This window comes from Leptinotarsa decemlineata, unplaced genomic scaffold (assembly GCF_025532065.1).
Source record: "Leptinotarsa decemlineata unplaced genomic scaffold, Ldec_3_MD MMD2_tig00000010_RagTag_RagTag, whole genome shotgun sequence".
NCBI lineage: Eukaryota > Metazoa > Arthropoda > Insecta > Coleoptera > Chrysomelidae > Leptinotarsa > Leptinotarsa decemlineata.
This window is the reverse complement of record NW_027412538.1, coordinates 11,134,054-11,150,308: the sequence shown is the minus strand read 5'-3', so window position 1 is coordinate 11,150,308 and position 16,255 is coordinate 11,134,054. Positions and strand designations below refer to the sequence as shown.

At 36.5% G+C, this 16,255-nt stretch overlaps 1 protein-coding gene across 1 annotated transcript in view; it reads left to right on the top strand.

Moving 5' to 3' along the window:
* LOC111511371 (uncharacterized) overlaps positions 1 to 5,035 on the top strand; it is a 64,848-nt gene extending 59,813 nt beyond the window's left edge. Inside the window, exons 11-12 of the mRNA XM_074171454.1 lie at positions 321 to 627; positions 3,029 to 5,035. Coding sequence (XP_074027555.1) covers positions 321 to 627; positions 3,029 to 3,289 — 568 coding nt within the window. The 3' untranslated portion in view covers positions 3,290 to 5,035. The remainder of the gene's footprint in view (positions 1 to 320; positions 628 to 3,028) is intronic.
* The last annotated feature ends 11,220 nt before the right edge of the window (positions 5,036 to 16,255 follow it).

Genomic DNA, 16,255 nt, shown 5'->3' with positions numbered 1-16,255 from the left:
ACGATCGGTTGAGCGATGTAGAAGTTTATCACTTACCAGCCAACCGATCAACCAACCAACCAACCAACCAACAAACATCTATTTTTATATATTAGATTAGACAATGTAAGTCCAAACTGATGAAATTCATGTTATAAAATAATGTGGAATAAATGGTTTGATACTATAATTTCTGAATATTCAAACATTTGATGTCTAATTTTCTAATGCGAATCAAAATTGGTGCCGCCAAGTGAGCAGACTTTGAATTTGAAGGTGTTCTTGAGAACCCTCAAAAATTGTGTTTTATATTCATTAACGCCACTGTATTACTTTCATAGGTACGAGAATGAAGATCCTGTAGTGCGATTCACCGAAGCACAACTCAGCGAAATTCGTAAGACCAGCCTCGCAAAAATTCTTTGCCAAAACATGGACATAGAAGGAGTAATGCAACGGGCAGCTTTCGACCTCCCTTCGAATTTCCTCAACCCAAGAGTTCCTTGTCACTCACTGCCAGAGATAAATTTGAATGTCTGGAAAGAATCCGGCAACGGACGTGGATGTATAATTGGAGACAAGCAGGTCTCGGTGGGAGGATCTGGTTTTCCAACTCCTTGCACAAGTTGTATATGCACGCCGCAAGGAGTAAGTGATAATTGAAATAAGTCTATCAGTAATAAAGCTATAGGAGCAGGTCCATCCTGGCGAATTTTTCACCTCTAATTGGAACCTTGTGGAACACCCAACTCAAGGTAGGTCTGACGTAGACGTCCCCACTTCCTCTCAGAAGCTGCCGCGCATAGAGCGGGATATTCAAATCCAGTAGATGAACAAGCTTGGTCCTGGCTCAAAATCCAATGTATTTTCTTATGGAGCTAAACTTTTTGCAATTTTTAGGTCAAACGGGAGTGGGGCTCACGCTCTTTGAATCTCTCCGATACTCATTCCATCGATTACGTCACACGTTTCTTTGCCCCACTCCCAGAGAATTGTGGGCTGGGACCAAGCTTGCTCATCTACTTGATTTGAATATCCCGCTGTATACACAGTAGCTTCTAAGGGGAAGTGGGAACGACTATGACACACCTAACTTGAGTTGAGTGTTTCACAAGGTTCCGATTGGAGGTCAAAAAATTGCCAGAATGGACCTGCTCAAATTTACACGTGTTTTTTCCATAAGGATTGATGAGGCCACATTTGAAGTGGCCTCATCAACCTTGATATGATTTTGGATAATACCATTTGTTTATAATCAGAGTCATATATGATATATGGTATGGTGATCGAAAGATTATCATTGCGAAGTGGACCAAAACCTTTCTTTCCCAAAAATCACCATGGTTCTCTGGAAAAATCTTGTCTTACCGATATGTTTTGTTGCCAATTCATTTCTGAGATATCCCAGGCGTTCCCTAAGGTTCAAACATCGAGCCGCTCCTATTCTCATTATTCATTGATGATATTACAAAGATCATCAATTCTGCCTAGTATTGATGAGACCAATGCGTGGTGTTCCGTGGTCTCTTTCAGCAGAAAGCACGACGTCATTGAATTCAACTACGAAATTCTCAAGAATACATTAGAGAGGCGAAAGAAAGTCGAGGAACTGGGCTCACAAGAACTCGCAGACCACAACTTGGCGAGTTTTGCTTCGTGACTTGGACCTGCACCCATACAAAATTCAACTGAAGGTAAACGTCCATAGACAACGACGTAAGTTCGCTGAATGGGCTCTGAAGCAGTTAGTAATTGACCCTATGTGAATTTAAAAATAGGAAGCGCCTAATGAAAAACCCTTTTGTGAACATTTATTGTGTCAAATGAATTTTTTTGTTTCTCAGTTTATTTCAAGATACTTTCATTGTGATAACTAGAGAAGAAATATCCTAGAAAGATCGCCTGTCGTAGCAATGTATCAAAACTTTGATGAAACATGCCCCAAGGCTGTGACATTTTTTTCAGTTTTATTCCTGAATACATACAGTGTCACCATTGAAGTGCGCACCATATGGGAAACTTTTTTTTCCAAAAGTTTCAATGAAGTTTAACTTCGGCACTTGTTTGTGCTTTGTGCTTAAAATGATGCGGCCAACTGCGACCCACTGACGTTCAGTGTTTGTCAAATTCAACTTAAAAAAAAAAAATTGAAAAAGTGTATTTCTAGATCGAATTTAACAAAAATTTTATATCCATATGCAATTTTATATCCATATGCCAAATTTTATGCAACTAGAATTATTTGCATTTTTTTTAGTTGCCTCTGCTTTTTCGAAATCAAAGGTTTGTTTAAGAAAATAGCCAAGTGATTGAAACTTTGCACCAGTCCTGTTAAAATTTTTATAGCACATTTTTAATTTCTCTCTAAAAATGTCCGTATAAGTAAAAATTCATCAGAAAAGTTAAACTCCATGATGAGTTTGTTATGTATACATGAATTGATGACAATTAACCGAACTTGTTTTTTAAAATAAAGGGGATATCTGTCAAAAATAAGCAAAACGTTAACTTTATCCTAGTTGCATAAAATTTGACATATGGATATAAAATTGCCGTAGACACTATTTTTTCAAGTAACTTTTTGTTAAATTCGATCTAGAAATGCACTTTTTCAATTTTTTTCAAAAAAAAGTTGAATTTGACACACATTGAACGTCAGTGGGTCGCAGTTGGCCGCATCATTTCAAGTTAAATTCAAAGCACAAACAAGTGCCGAAGTTAAACTTTTCGAAAAAAAAGTTTTCCATATGGTGCACACTTTAATGGTGACACTGTAGAAAATGTTCATTCTTCTAATGTAATTTTTATTTTCCTGACTTTACCCTTCCCAAGATCTTGTCTTTAGGGTAATCTAACATTTGTTGAAGTGAACAAGAAGTTTTGAAAGCTACTTTCACGTTCAACTTACCATGTTTTGAAAAAGCATTTTCAAAAAGTATTTTCAATGAATTATTCTTTATTTCATTTGTTCTTCAATACATTTCGAATACGTTAACACCGTTTTTAACAATGAAAAATATGTTTTCTAAACTGTATACATCATTTCCAGAACAACTGCGCATCGCTCAGAGTAACAGATTGCCGTCAGCTTATGAGGGAATGGTCTAGAGAAAGAATCCTTCAGGATGAAGTGTGTACCGCTCAATGTGGCTTTTTGTTGAGAGGAGCCAATTCTCCGTCAGCCCCACAAGGTCTTCGACCCCCTCCTCCGAGGAACTCTCGACAGGGCCGGCCGCCAAGATTCGTTGCCCCAATAAAAGACGGTGGATTCGGTGATTTTCCGGATCTCTCACCCTATATAGCAAAATGAAAATGAAAATGAAAGTGGAATGAATGCGTGTGGTTTTGATAGTCACCCAGTTTTTCTACATGAATTCATTGAGTTTACTGTAGTCCAGAAAGTCCAGAAAGTAATCCCGTGTAAAAAAATTGGCAAGGATTCAGTTTTTTTAGAATATAGTCGAATGGGTTACAGTTTATTAAATAGCTATGGTTTTGGAAAGGTTATTGCTCTTTCAGTTAGAATTTTCCTCCATTTACATTCTTCCCAACTTCTTTGACAAATTACAAGTACAAAATACAATACTAATATGTAAAAATGTTTTCAAATTTCCCAGTGATAGAGCACGAATTGGCCTAATGGAATGATTATTTAGTCATACGCCCTTTTATCTCTAGGCCTGGGACTGGGAATAATTTCTACTCTGTGCCATATTTTTTACCCCCTTCCCAATAAATATTTTTCATTTCTTCTACTTTTATTAATGTCTTCTGATATATGTTCTGAACATTGTTTCTCAAACGTTTCAACTGCAACTGGGACAGTCATCTTCAGTGGCGTGATCGAAGTACTCTTCTTGACGTATCAACTGAAACTCTCATTTCTGCCATGTCATTCATAGTGTCGATTTTTCGCGTACTTTCTGTAATGGCTGTTTCGCACGTACTACCCGCGCGATTTGAGTGATTTGGCTTAATTTTGATGCCTTTCAAAGCTGGATGCCAGATCTTTATTAGATATGTTCTATTTTCATTTCTGTTGAAGTCATCTCGGTGTTTGTTTATTTCTATGGCTTCTAAACACATTTTTGGTAATCTGACGTTGCTAACCTCTCGGCGACTGCAGATTTCTTGGTATGTCCCAATCGCTTGTGCTCGACTAGCGACTAGGCGTCTGACCGATAAACTTTACCACAGCTACAAGTAATCCTGTAAACTCCCGCTGATTTGAGTGGATCTCTGCTGTCTTTTGCTGATCTCAAATACCTCTATATTTTCTTTGTTGGTTTGAAGACGGTGTTTATTCTCTCCTGCTTTAGAATTTTCTGGGTTCGGCTGGTGACACCTTCTATGCAAGGCAGATTGACGGTCCTTGGGGTTGCTCTTCACTGGTGTTCCTCTTCTTCTCTCTTGAACACAGCGCAAATTATGTCTTTTTTGTCGTAACCGTTTGCTTGTAACACAGTTGTTAGGTATTTTATTTCATCGTTGACGTACTTCTCTTCACATATTGTCAAAGCTCTGTTCACTAGGGTGTTGATGACGGTTCGTTTCTGTTTTGGATGATGGTTGGATCCATTATTAAGGTATCGATCTGTGCGTATTTTCTTCCTGTACCTCATGCCCAGTTGATTACTGGGCCATGAGGTACAGAAACTGGCGGTTCAACAAAAGTTTTTACCCATGGCTATCACTTTGTTTCATGACTATTTCTCTTCAAATATCATTCCGATGTTTCCTCTGTATGTATGATGTTTATTCTCAGAGAAAATGTATTTTCATTCGTTGATAGGTGGTACATAGATATGTGATTTGATTTGCGATATAGTTCTGGTCTGCTGAAATATCAATTGTAAGTTATTTGTACAGTTCCAAGAGTGGATATAGAAAAGTTGCTGATAAGTGGTGTGAAAATTTTCAAATTTGACCAGTGATATCAAAAGTACAATATTTTTGAATTTATTGTTTTGTATGTATATTTGTGAGATGTATATAAAAATAACTTGACCTCCGCTGTAAGTCAGAAAATGACATGTAATTAAAAATTTCAAAGAACGCGTCAATTTTTATTTCTAGGGAGACTAATTCTGAGAAACATACCCAGAACTTCATCCCCTGCGCTCAGCAACTACCCCCCCATATTTTTCCAACGACAAGGGGGTCGAATGATACATCATTTAAAAGGTTTTTTGTCCCTCTATTATCTCTGTAATTTTATTCGAAATTGGTTCATTCGTTATTGAGAAATCAAATGTTGAACGTTTTAATAAAAAAGAACAAAAAACAAAAACAAATAATATCAGTGGACTGTCCCTTAAATTTTTTGAATCCTATTTGCACGATAGAACACATTGTATATTATTACATGGGATTGAAACGAATGTGAAATCTGTTAAACATGGTGTACCCCAAGGTTCTGTACTGGGGCCAATTTCGTTCATTCTATATATAAATGACCTATATTTCCATATACTTTCTGAAAAATATTTGGGCGACAGATTGAACTGGTCATGTCATGTTGACGAACTGGCCAAGAAATTATCAAGTGTTATATTTATGATTCGTAGACTAAAGGAATTCGCCGGTATCAGAGCGGTCAAATCTTACTTCGGACTCTTCCATAGTCACATAGTATACGGCATAGTGTTGTGGGGGGATTATTGTGATTTTTGTATTGCAAAAAAGAGTTATACGTCTGATATCTAATGCCAACTTTAGAGATCATTGTCGCCCACTTTTCAATCATCTTAAAATTATGTCGCTTACTTCCTTTCCTTTATGTATGAAACATTGATTGAAATTCATAAAAATAGATCCAACTACATTTTTCAATCGCAACAACATGAATATGCAACGAGATCAGGAAATCTGATAAGAACTGAGAGATTCAGACTAAACACCTCACAGAAAAATTCATTGAATTTAAAATTTTATAATAAATTTCTACCGTTTCAAGCAGAAATATTTTTTGAATCACTGTTTTTATTCCACAGATGAATACAGTGCGTAACAACGAAAACTTAAAAGAGCCGTTTTTGAATATAAAAGTAAGATTTTTAAAAAAAGTTCGGACACGTCGATTTCTAATTGAAGGGAGACATCTTTCAGACTAATCAAATTTTTTGTAGTACGCACCCCCTCGGAGGGGTGCGTCCGACGACCCTTATTTAGATGGGGAAAGTAGGTAGAGTGGCACCTTATTTTAAAGGTCTTTCGAATACCTTTACAACTCTGTTAGAAAAAATGTTAAATATCTCTGTTAAAAGAAAATTTTTGTGACGATTAGTTTTCGGGATAATTTGAAGATTTAAAGGTATTTTTATTGAGTTCAACTCTTAAAAAAAATGAAATCATACTAAAAATTTACCTACACAACGAATAAAAAAATGTTTTAGGGTTAATAAATCCCAATAAATGTTTTTAAAGAACACACAAAAAAAGTAACACCTAATAAGGGTAACTCACATAGGAAATTTAGAGTAAATGTTCAAAATGTGTGCCATTTTGCTCCATGCAACAATAAATATTTTGTTCGAATTTTGCTCTTACATTATTCAACATCTCTGCAGTTATAGCTCGGCATTCATCAATAATTAATTCTACGACATAATTCATCCAAATTGGCTGGCTGTGTAGCATACACTTTAGACTTTAAATATTCCCACAAAAAGTAGTTCAGTGGTTGAATCTGGTGATCGTGCTGGCCATTCAATTGGACCTCCTTGGCCAATCCATTGTCCTTCAAAATGATTATTCAAAAAATTTAGAACCTGCTGGGCATAATGGGGTGGTGCACCGACTTGTTGAAAATGGATAAATTCATCTTGACATCTTGCATTGCCTCTTCCAGAAGTTAAAAATAAGAATCACCGGTTAAAATTCCATCAATGAAAAATGGATCTATTAATATGAGTGCCTAATATTCCGGCCCAGACATTCAACTTTTGGGGATGTTGGGTATGTATTTCTGCGTATTGTCTTGGGTTTTCATCCGACCAATAACGGCAATTGTGACGGTTCACGCAACCATTTGAATAAAATGAGCTTTCGTCCGAAAAACAGAAGTTATAAAGCAGCTCGGGATTTTGCATTAATCTCTCACTCATGCCCTCACAAAACTACTGTCTTTGGTCAAAATCATCCTCATTGAGTTCATGAACAAGTTTAATTTTGTAAGGATGGAATTTGTGGTTTTTGAGGATTCTCCATGCGCTCATATGGCTTATTCCGGCCATTGCTGATACACCTCTGATACTTAACCTGGGATTGGCGATGACTTGACCAATCACTCCAACCGCATTATCGTCATTCACTACCCTTCTCTGAACATTTCTTTTCTTATTTAAAACCGAACCTGTCTCCCTGAATTTTGTGAACAAATCCAGAACGTGATTTCTGCTTAGATGTTCTATTAACATTTTGGTCGTTGCAAAAAAATAAAGCAATAACTGAAACCCTTTCAGCAGTAGTGTAAGGCATTTTTAAACAAATAACAATACACGACCCGTTTAAACAAAACAATCGAACGATGTACTAATGAAAACTGGAAGAAGAGGAGTGGGTATTGAATTTAAATAAGGGATTTTATTTAACAAAAAACTGATAAGAAGAACTGCTCGAACATTTTTTTATCTAGGCATACAAGTTACCGAGTGGTCTGTCTAATGTATTATTAACATGGCAATTTTAACTTCAAATTATCTCGAAAACTAATCGTTACAAACATTTTTTCTAACAGAGTTGTAAAGGTATTCGAAATACCTTTAAAACAAGGTGCCACTCGACCTACTTTCCCTATCTAAATAAGGGTCGTCGGACGCACCCCTCCGAGAGGGTGCGTACTACAAAAAATCTGATTAGTCTGGAAGGTGCCCCCCTTTAATTAGAAATTGACGTGTCCGAGCTTTTTTAAAAATCTTACTTTTTATATTCAAAAACGGCTCTGTTAAGTTTTCGTTGTTACACAGTGTATATGTTACATAGATAATTCGTGAGACTTCGAGTGCATGGGAAAACAGTTGTTTCAACATGTCAGAAACTGTTTTAAAAAGTAGGTTTAAACAGCATCTGTTCAGCTGTTCCTGAAAAAGGTTTCAGCTATTCATATATCTATATCTTTATATTTCCTTCTTTTTTTTTTCTTTATTTTTGTCTTCTCTTCAAGCCCTCATTTATTTATTTTTATACCTTTTTGGCATTGGTGGAAGAGCAGATTCGAATGCAAATTCGCGATCTGAACCAAAAGCCATTTGCAATCAAATACAAAGTGTTTTTATTTTTCTCTCTCTTGTATTTTGTTTTTCTCATTATATTGTTATTTTGATTTTCAATGAACTTATTATTATTATTTTAATTATATATTTATAATTTTTTGGTTTGCTATAAAAGGCAAAAGATTTATCCGCATTGATGAGAAACCAGAGTTTAACGGGCTTAAAACCTCCCGAAGTCTTCAAAAGCAAACTGAACTTCTCTGAAGAGGTAAAATACCTTGGTACTATCCTTGACAGTAAGCTAACATGGAACTCTCATCTACAGAGTAGAGCAAAAATAGCATACATGGCGCATGGGGTTTCTCACCCCGTGTGGTCACCTGGATCTACACTGCAATAAAAAGACATATGTTAACGTATGGAGCCATTGCATGTGGACCAAAAGTTCTACAAGCAACGGCCATCCAAAAATTATATCAAATACAGCGACTGGCTTGTTTGAACATCATAGGAGCCATGAGAACAACACCAACCGCGGCAATGGAATTAATCATGGGTCTGACCCCTCTGGGTCTGTACGTTAGGGAGGTTCCGTTGATGGCCATGGTACGATTGCGCACGGCTGGTGTAAACCTTGAAGTAGGAATGGGTCAATTGAGGCTGGGCCTATGGCGGGAAGCGCTTACTGCGCAACATCTGCTGCAGATAACAAGCGAAGCAATTGAACCCAGGTTCGTGTTTAATAAGCCCTACAAAATACAAATTAAGCAGAACATAGAGTCAGATGAAACAAATGCAATACGGATTTATACAGATGCCTCAAAAACCAAAGAAGGCTCAGGGTGTGGGGTGTACTCCAGGTCACTAAGCCTAAGAATTAAGTGAGGAATGGGAAGAAATACCAGCGTGATCCAAACAGAACTGGCTGGTATCTCAATCGCCACAAAAGTAATAACCAAGAAAGGAATTTCTGGCAGAAACATAACAATCTGCACTGACAGCAGACAAGCCCTATTAGCCTTGAACAGACAATGTATAACCTCAGGGCTAGTACTAAAGTGTCACCAAGATTTAGCCAAAGCCTCGGTAGATAATAACATTATCCTTAGGTGGGTTAAAGGGCACGACAGGAGTAAAGGTGATCGTATTGCCGACTCTTTAGCCAAGGAAGCGGCTGGACTAAGAATTTTAGGACCTAGTGGCATCTACGGGCTGATGACTTCAACAATTGCGGAACTAGTCAAATGTTACACCCATGCTCAATCCTTAAAGAGATGGGATGGAATCGAAGGAAGTAATTTTGCCAGGATCACTTTGGGCAACCCTGGGAAGCTGACGCCGAAGAAATATCTGGCGACGACCAGGAAAAATCTATGCCTAAAAGTAGGATATCTGACTGGCCACTGTCAACTAAGGAAACATCTCCATGATATGAGGCTAGTGGACACACCTCTATGCAGGATGTGTGAACAGGAAGATGACACTGTCAGGCATGTCCTGTGCGAGTGCCTGGAGTTATCGTCAATAAGAGAGTGTGCGTTCGGCGAGTCTTGACCTACACCTGCCGATATAAAGGAGGTGTCTCCTAGTAAAAGGTCCCCCTTCCTGGAAAGGACAGGATGGGCGATGATCTAGGACGACAACTCCTCGGGAGGATGTACAATGGGTCACATGTGGCCTGAGTGCTGTGGGCTTAGACTCACTCTCCCTACTCTACAGATATAGATGCTACAAATAACCTATTCTATTCTACTCTATTAGAAAATGGAAGTCCGAACTAATGAAATTCCCCTCGAAACATTGTCAACCAGCTTCCAACAAAAGAAAGTCTATGCTTTCCATCAACAGTCACGAATAAACATGCAGCATACAATTCCTAATTCTCACTGAAAAACTAAAAATGAAGTTACTCATCAACTGGATCGGTTCCTGGCACCACCCTGTATGAAGATTATTGAGTACGACTGGAGAAAGTGATGAGCGAGTGGATAGTTCTGTTAACTTTTGCCTGTTTGGTACCATGCGCGCGATGGGCGTGGTGCAACACAAGACTAAAAATATTTACTTGTAATTATTCCATTCGATTCCTTTTAAAGCGATCATTGCGTAGATAAATCAGACTAGAATGTTTATAAGGTGTGTATATTCGATTCCTACGTCCGCAGTTAGTCGCAATTTCTTTCAAGGAGAGACTTAAAGGCAGATGTCCATCAAACGGACAAAGCCACAACAAAATAGGGACTGGGTCGATTTCGACACCGCTACTATACAGAAATAACATATCTGTAATTTGAATTCTGTTTGAAAAATGTTGGTACAAGTACGAGGGTAGTCTGAAAAGTTTTTCAACATAGACTTCTTTCAACTCTACACACTTAGGGCCTAGATCTGGTGAGTAAGGCGGATGGTCGAGCAGTTCAAAGAGTAATTCGTGGATTTTCGCCATGACAACCGCTGAGGTGTTAGGCGGTGCCTTGCTGAATCAGGAATTTCTTTTTCTGCAAATGTGGCCATTTTTTTGCAAGTTCTGCCTTCAGCTTGTCAAGTAATGATGCGTAGTATGTTCCTGTAATGGTTTCTTCTTTTTGAAAATAATCGATCAAAACAACTCCATGACTATTCCATAAAACAGTTTTGCTTTTTTGGAACCGGTTCACCCTTTGCACTGTTTGGGCTGTATTTTTCTTTTGGGCGATTAATGGTGTATCCAGGTTTCATCTACAGTAATTAATCGGCGCTAAAACTTAGATTGCACTAAACAGCCCTTGAAATGTTTTTTCGAACACATTTCTGCTCTAACGTGAGCAAACGCGGCATCCAACGCACGAACAGGCCTCTCATGCCTCAATGTTGATATAAAATGTTACAAACCCGTTCTTTTGTCTTGCTCATAATGCCTGATATCTCCCACACTTTGATTCGGCGGTCGTCTGGGACTATTTGGTAAACTTTTTATGTTTTTTTCCTGTGTCACCCGGTATATTCGATTTTATTTATTTATTTTTAAATTTCATTTTATAAATATAGACTACCCAACAGAGAGCATCACCTATCCAGAAAGAGAGTAGCACAAAGTGATAAACAGATGTACAAATCAGTATGTTTGTGAAGTAAAGTAAAGTGAACTACACTGTGAATAACTTACACGAGTAGCAGGTCAGTAACAGTACACATAAATGTAAAAATAAGAAAAAAATATAAAAAGAAGGTGAATGTGGCTATTCCACTTCAATTCATCATCGAGAATTATCCCCAAAAGTTTAGCGGTGGATTCATTCGAAATGTTTTTATTAGAGGAGAATACGATGTGCAGGGTCTTATCATTGTTCATTTTGAGTTTATTTGTCGTAAATCACAGTTCTGCTCTAGAGGCAGTAGTCGCAATAATTTCATTGAGTACAAGTCGACTATTATGCGAATTTATTAATGAAGTGTCGTCAGCAAATGCAATAAACATATCCGGAAGAGAGTAATGAAATATATCATTAACATAAATGGTGAACAACAATGGCCCAAGTACGGATCCCTGTGGCATGCCATGATCAGTACGAGCCCGTAGCGAAGTAGTTCCGTTGACAGATACCACTTGTTGACGGTTGGTTAAATAGGACTTTAAGAGATTCAGTGGGGTTCCTCTTAGTCCATAGTGCTCGAGCTTTGCGAGCTTTGCCATGTGAGACTGTGTCTCACATGAGCTGCTCAAATACTTACAACTGATTTACTAGTGGGAAAAATTCAAATTCAGATGTATAGTAATATATTAACTGAAAAAGAAATAACTTAGAGACTGAGTTAAGGAAAAGTTGGGGGAAAAATCTTTTGTTATATAACATGTACTTCAATCTTTTTTTGAAAGTTAAATCTTTGGTGAAAAAAGGTCAAAATATTCATCTAATCTATAGTGAGTTTTTTGTATTGATAACTGCTTAATTTGATGCTTCATTTTATTAATTGGCATTTTTTTAGATTACCAGACAAATCATTGAAAATGTTTATGACTGTAAATTTCACATTTCTTTGAATATAAGTATATTTTTTTAAATCCGTAGTTAGATGTTGTTTGAATCTAGTACTGTAGTCATGTTCTAGTGTTTTGAAAAGTTCATTATTTACCCTAACAAATATTACTGCTTCATATATATATATATATATACCTTAAGTACATACCTTAAGTACATAGCAGTATCCTGCCATATGTTGTGCTAGTTGTTCAACGTGGTTTTTTCCAATCTAGTCTAGGATCTATAGTGATTCCTAACAATGTTACATAACGAGCAGCTGTCATTTCTTCTCCATCATGGAGTAGTGGAAAAGTACCATTTTGCTGCGTATTAGAAAACTTCATGAGTTGAGTTTTATTAACATTCATTTGCATGTTATTCATTTCAAACCAGGTTTTCACTATAATCAGAGATTTCGATATGTTTTTTTTTATATCATTTTCAGTTACGTCGCTGAATATTGAAGAAGTATCATCTGCAAATTGGATAGGTTGAGCTTGACGAATGGTTTTTTGAATTGACTATCAAGTCATCAATGTAAGTGCTCCTTCCTTCAAATCATCCATGTAAGATGTATGTAGTCTCGTAAAAACGTTTCCTTACTAGGAACAATACCTTAAAAGGTAAGACCTCTATAATACTAAGCTTGCACAAAAATTGACTAGTGAGGGTTGTATCATTTTTATCGTTAGAAAAAACGTTCATAATATTACCGAAAATCCGAATGTTTTATTTGAATATCCCTGTACTCATTTCCAGAAATAGAGTAGCACGAGTTGAGTCACTAGGACTAATAACAAAGAATTTACTGTCAGTGGTTTTCATTTTAAAGAAAGGAAACCCAAACCACATTCAGATAGAATAAGCCAGGGCTTCTGTTCTATTGGCTTTGTATTTGAATCGAGAATAAATCACGACGCAGACAATGACTGATATTCGCCATGATTTATTGTAATAACGTAATACCGGTAGTCGAAGATGCGTTTGAAGAAATTAGTGAAGGTAAATTGAACCGAGTTTGTGGTTCCGAATGAAAAAGTTTGATAATTAGCTTCGTCGAGCTACGTTGATGTTCTTGCACTGTTATACAATGGTAAACATCAGTAACAAATGGATATTTACTAAATATTCAGAAAACAACATTGATTTTGAATTGAAAGGAGTATATTTTTGAGAGAGATTGATTTTTGATAAAGAATAGTATATATTTTACAACAAATGAGAAAAACGACTTATTTCTTGGATTCTACTATACTTTCTGAAATTTTCATTTTGGTAGCTGTAGAGTTCAAATCAAATCAAATCAAATCAGTTTATTTCCAGAGACTCTACAGCATGAAAAAGTCAATCAAACTAAAATATAGAAATTCACAATACTAATAATTATATATATACACACATAAAAGAGTGAAGATATGAAAATATCAAACAGAAGTATGCAAAAACATGAAACTGAAAAATATGACAATTGAAAATAGTACAGTCTGAACTGTTGCAATCAAGTTATTAATATTTCCAACTCCGCCTGGAAGTATTCATTGAGGGAATGAAATGTATTGCCATGTAACAGTTTATTAACATTTTTTTTGAACGAATGCAGGTTTGATAGCTGTTTAAGAGAGATAGGTAGTTTGTTGTATAACTTGATGGGCATAATTAGAGGGCCGTTTGCTGCTTTCGTCAATTTATGGTGGGGAACAATAAAATCATAGTTAGATCTTAACGTATATCCTGTGGCGAGCCGAAGATTATCTCTTGATTCAAATTTGTCGAGATGAGTTCTGACATAAACAACACAGTTGAATATATATAGTGAAATAATAGTTAGAATATCGAAATCGGTAAACAGCTCCCTACATGAGTCATCATATTTTTTGAAACACATTATTCTCACTTTCTTTTTTTGAGCTATCAGTAATTCGTTTATTCTTGTACAGTTACCAAAGTTGATCAGACAATAACTGAATGAAGATTGAATATAACCATAGTAATAGCTCTTCAATATATTCAATGGAACAAAATTCCGGAGATTACGAATTACAAAACAATGTTTCGACATTTTACTCAAAATATAATCAATCTGCTTTTTCCAAGAGAGTTGAGCATCAATGTTCAAACCTAAAAATTTTACAGATGAGGTTTGTTGTATTGACTTGCAATTAATTGACCAGAACACTGCGATCATTCTCATGCAGTGAAAAGACGATTGTATTAGTTTTTGAGCTGTTTAGTTTTTGAGAGTTGTCGATATAAGATTCAGCAAAATTGCTGGATTTCCCCCATGGCGTTTTAAAGTTGAAAGATCTGCCCCTGCATTAACTAAAATATAACAGATGTCTTTCGGAAACAGTGGCCAGTATATAATTCAGGGTTCGGTAATTGCAAAAATTTCGCCATGGGGCCAAATTTATTTATCCACACAGGCTATTTCGTACATTTTCTATTTTTGTAATTAAAAAAAACGTGTTTCATTTGTACATGGTCGAAGCTTCACATATTTTTTGTAAATTTGGTAGAATTCTCCTGTGACTGTGAAATTTCTAGGAACCTTGGTTTTAGTATCGGGTAATTTTATTAAAAGGGTCGAATTAAGATCTTCCATGTCATCAATTTTTAATTTTCGGAGTTCATCACAACGACATGCCCCTGTAAGGCCAATCTCTAAAGCAGCCTGAAATCAAAACCAAACCTTCATTTTTCGATAACAATTTAAACATTTTCATTTCATAACTTTATCAGCAAGTACCTTTCATCAGGTGCACCTTTTAAAAATTGTTGAATTTCTTCAGAAGTTAATGTTTCTGACTGTTTTGGAGCATATTTTTCAGATTTGCGTTTTAAAAATGCACGTAGTTTTACGTATTTCGATATATCAACATAGTTTTTAATAATAAAGGTACTCCTCAGCATCGAGTACTGAGACCATAATGTTGATGGCAACTCTTCAAAATAAACTAACAAGGAATTTTCGGAACAAGAATCTACCTTGGCTTCCATTTTTCAGTCCATAAAGTTTCTGTAAGCGCCGGAAAGCACAACAATCGGCTGGAGAGGTTATAGCCTCGGTATTTTGGGATTTGCGTGATGTAATATGCATGGCCTCTCTTGAGAAGGTAAATACCATCAACAGTGAATAATATACAGCGTTACTGGAGCGTTTGAAGGCCAGAATTGCAAAGAAAGGACTGCATACGGCAAAGAAAACATTTATGTTTCATGAAGACAATGCATCGTGTCACAAGTCAATCAAAACAATGGCCAAACAACATGAGTTGCACTTCAAATTGCTTCCACATCCACCGTATTCGCCGGATTTGTCTCCCAGCGACTACTGGCTGTTCGTAGACCTCACCGGTAAGAAATTTCGCCCGAATGGAGAGGTTATTGCTGAAAGTGGGGCCTATTTTGATACAAAAGATAAATCGTTCTACAAAACTGGTATTGAAATGTTAAAGCGGCGCCGTAGTGATTGTGTGGCTCTTGGTGGAGATTACGATGATGGATGAACCCAATTTTGAATAAAAAAAAACGCGTTTCCTTCCTTAGGCCCGGGACTTTCCAGCCCAGGTGTAAGTGTTCAATAAAAATGCCGAAGTTCAAATTAACTTCCTGCAAAACCAGCAGTACTTTGAAACTATTTTTGCTGAATTTTTCCCAATGTCATTTTCATGACTTTCCGACAAATATTTTTTGTAATATTCATCGACGTAGTTTCATTATGAAACGGATTTATTGTATATTGGGAAACTGGGACCTAAAATATTTATGGTGTTTCGAATAAAAAGACAGTTTAGTTTTATTACTAAAGTATTATATTTCTTATCAAATGGGAATATCGTGAAAAAATTACAATCCTATGACGCTAATCACGGTTAATTTTCATAATTGAACAGTAAACACTTGTCAAACGAGAAGAATTCGTCTCCTTTGTCAGCTCCACGGTCAAGGTTCCTATAAGCATTCATAGAAATCGATTATTGTTTGAATTGACGGAATCACAACTTTTCGTCACTCACACTCACTGAAAGGGGGAGCGGGTATTAAAACCAGCGGATGTTTGTT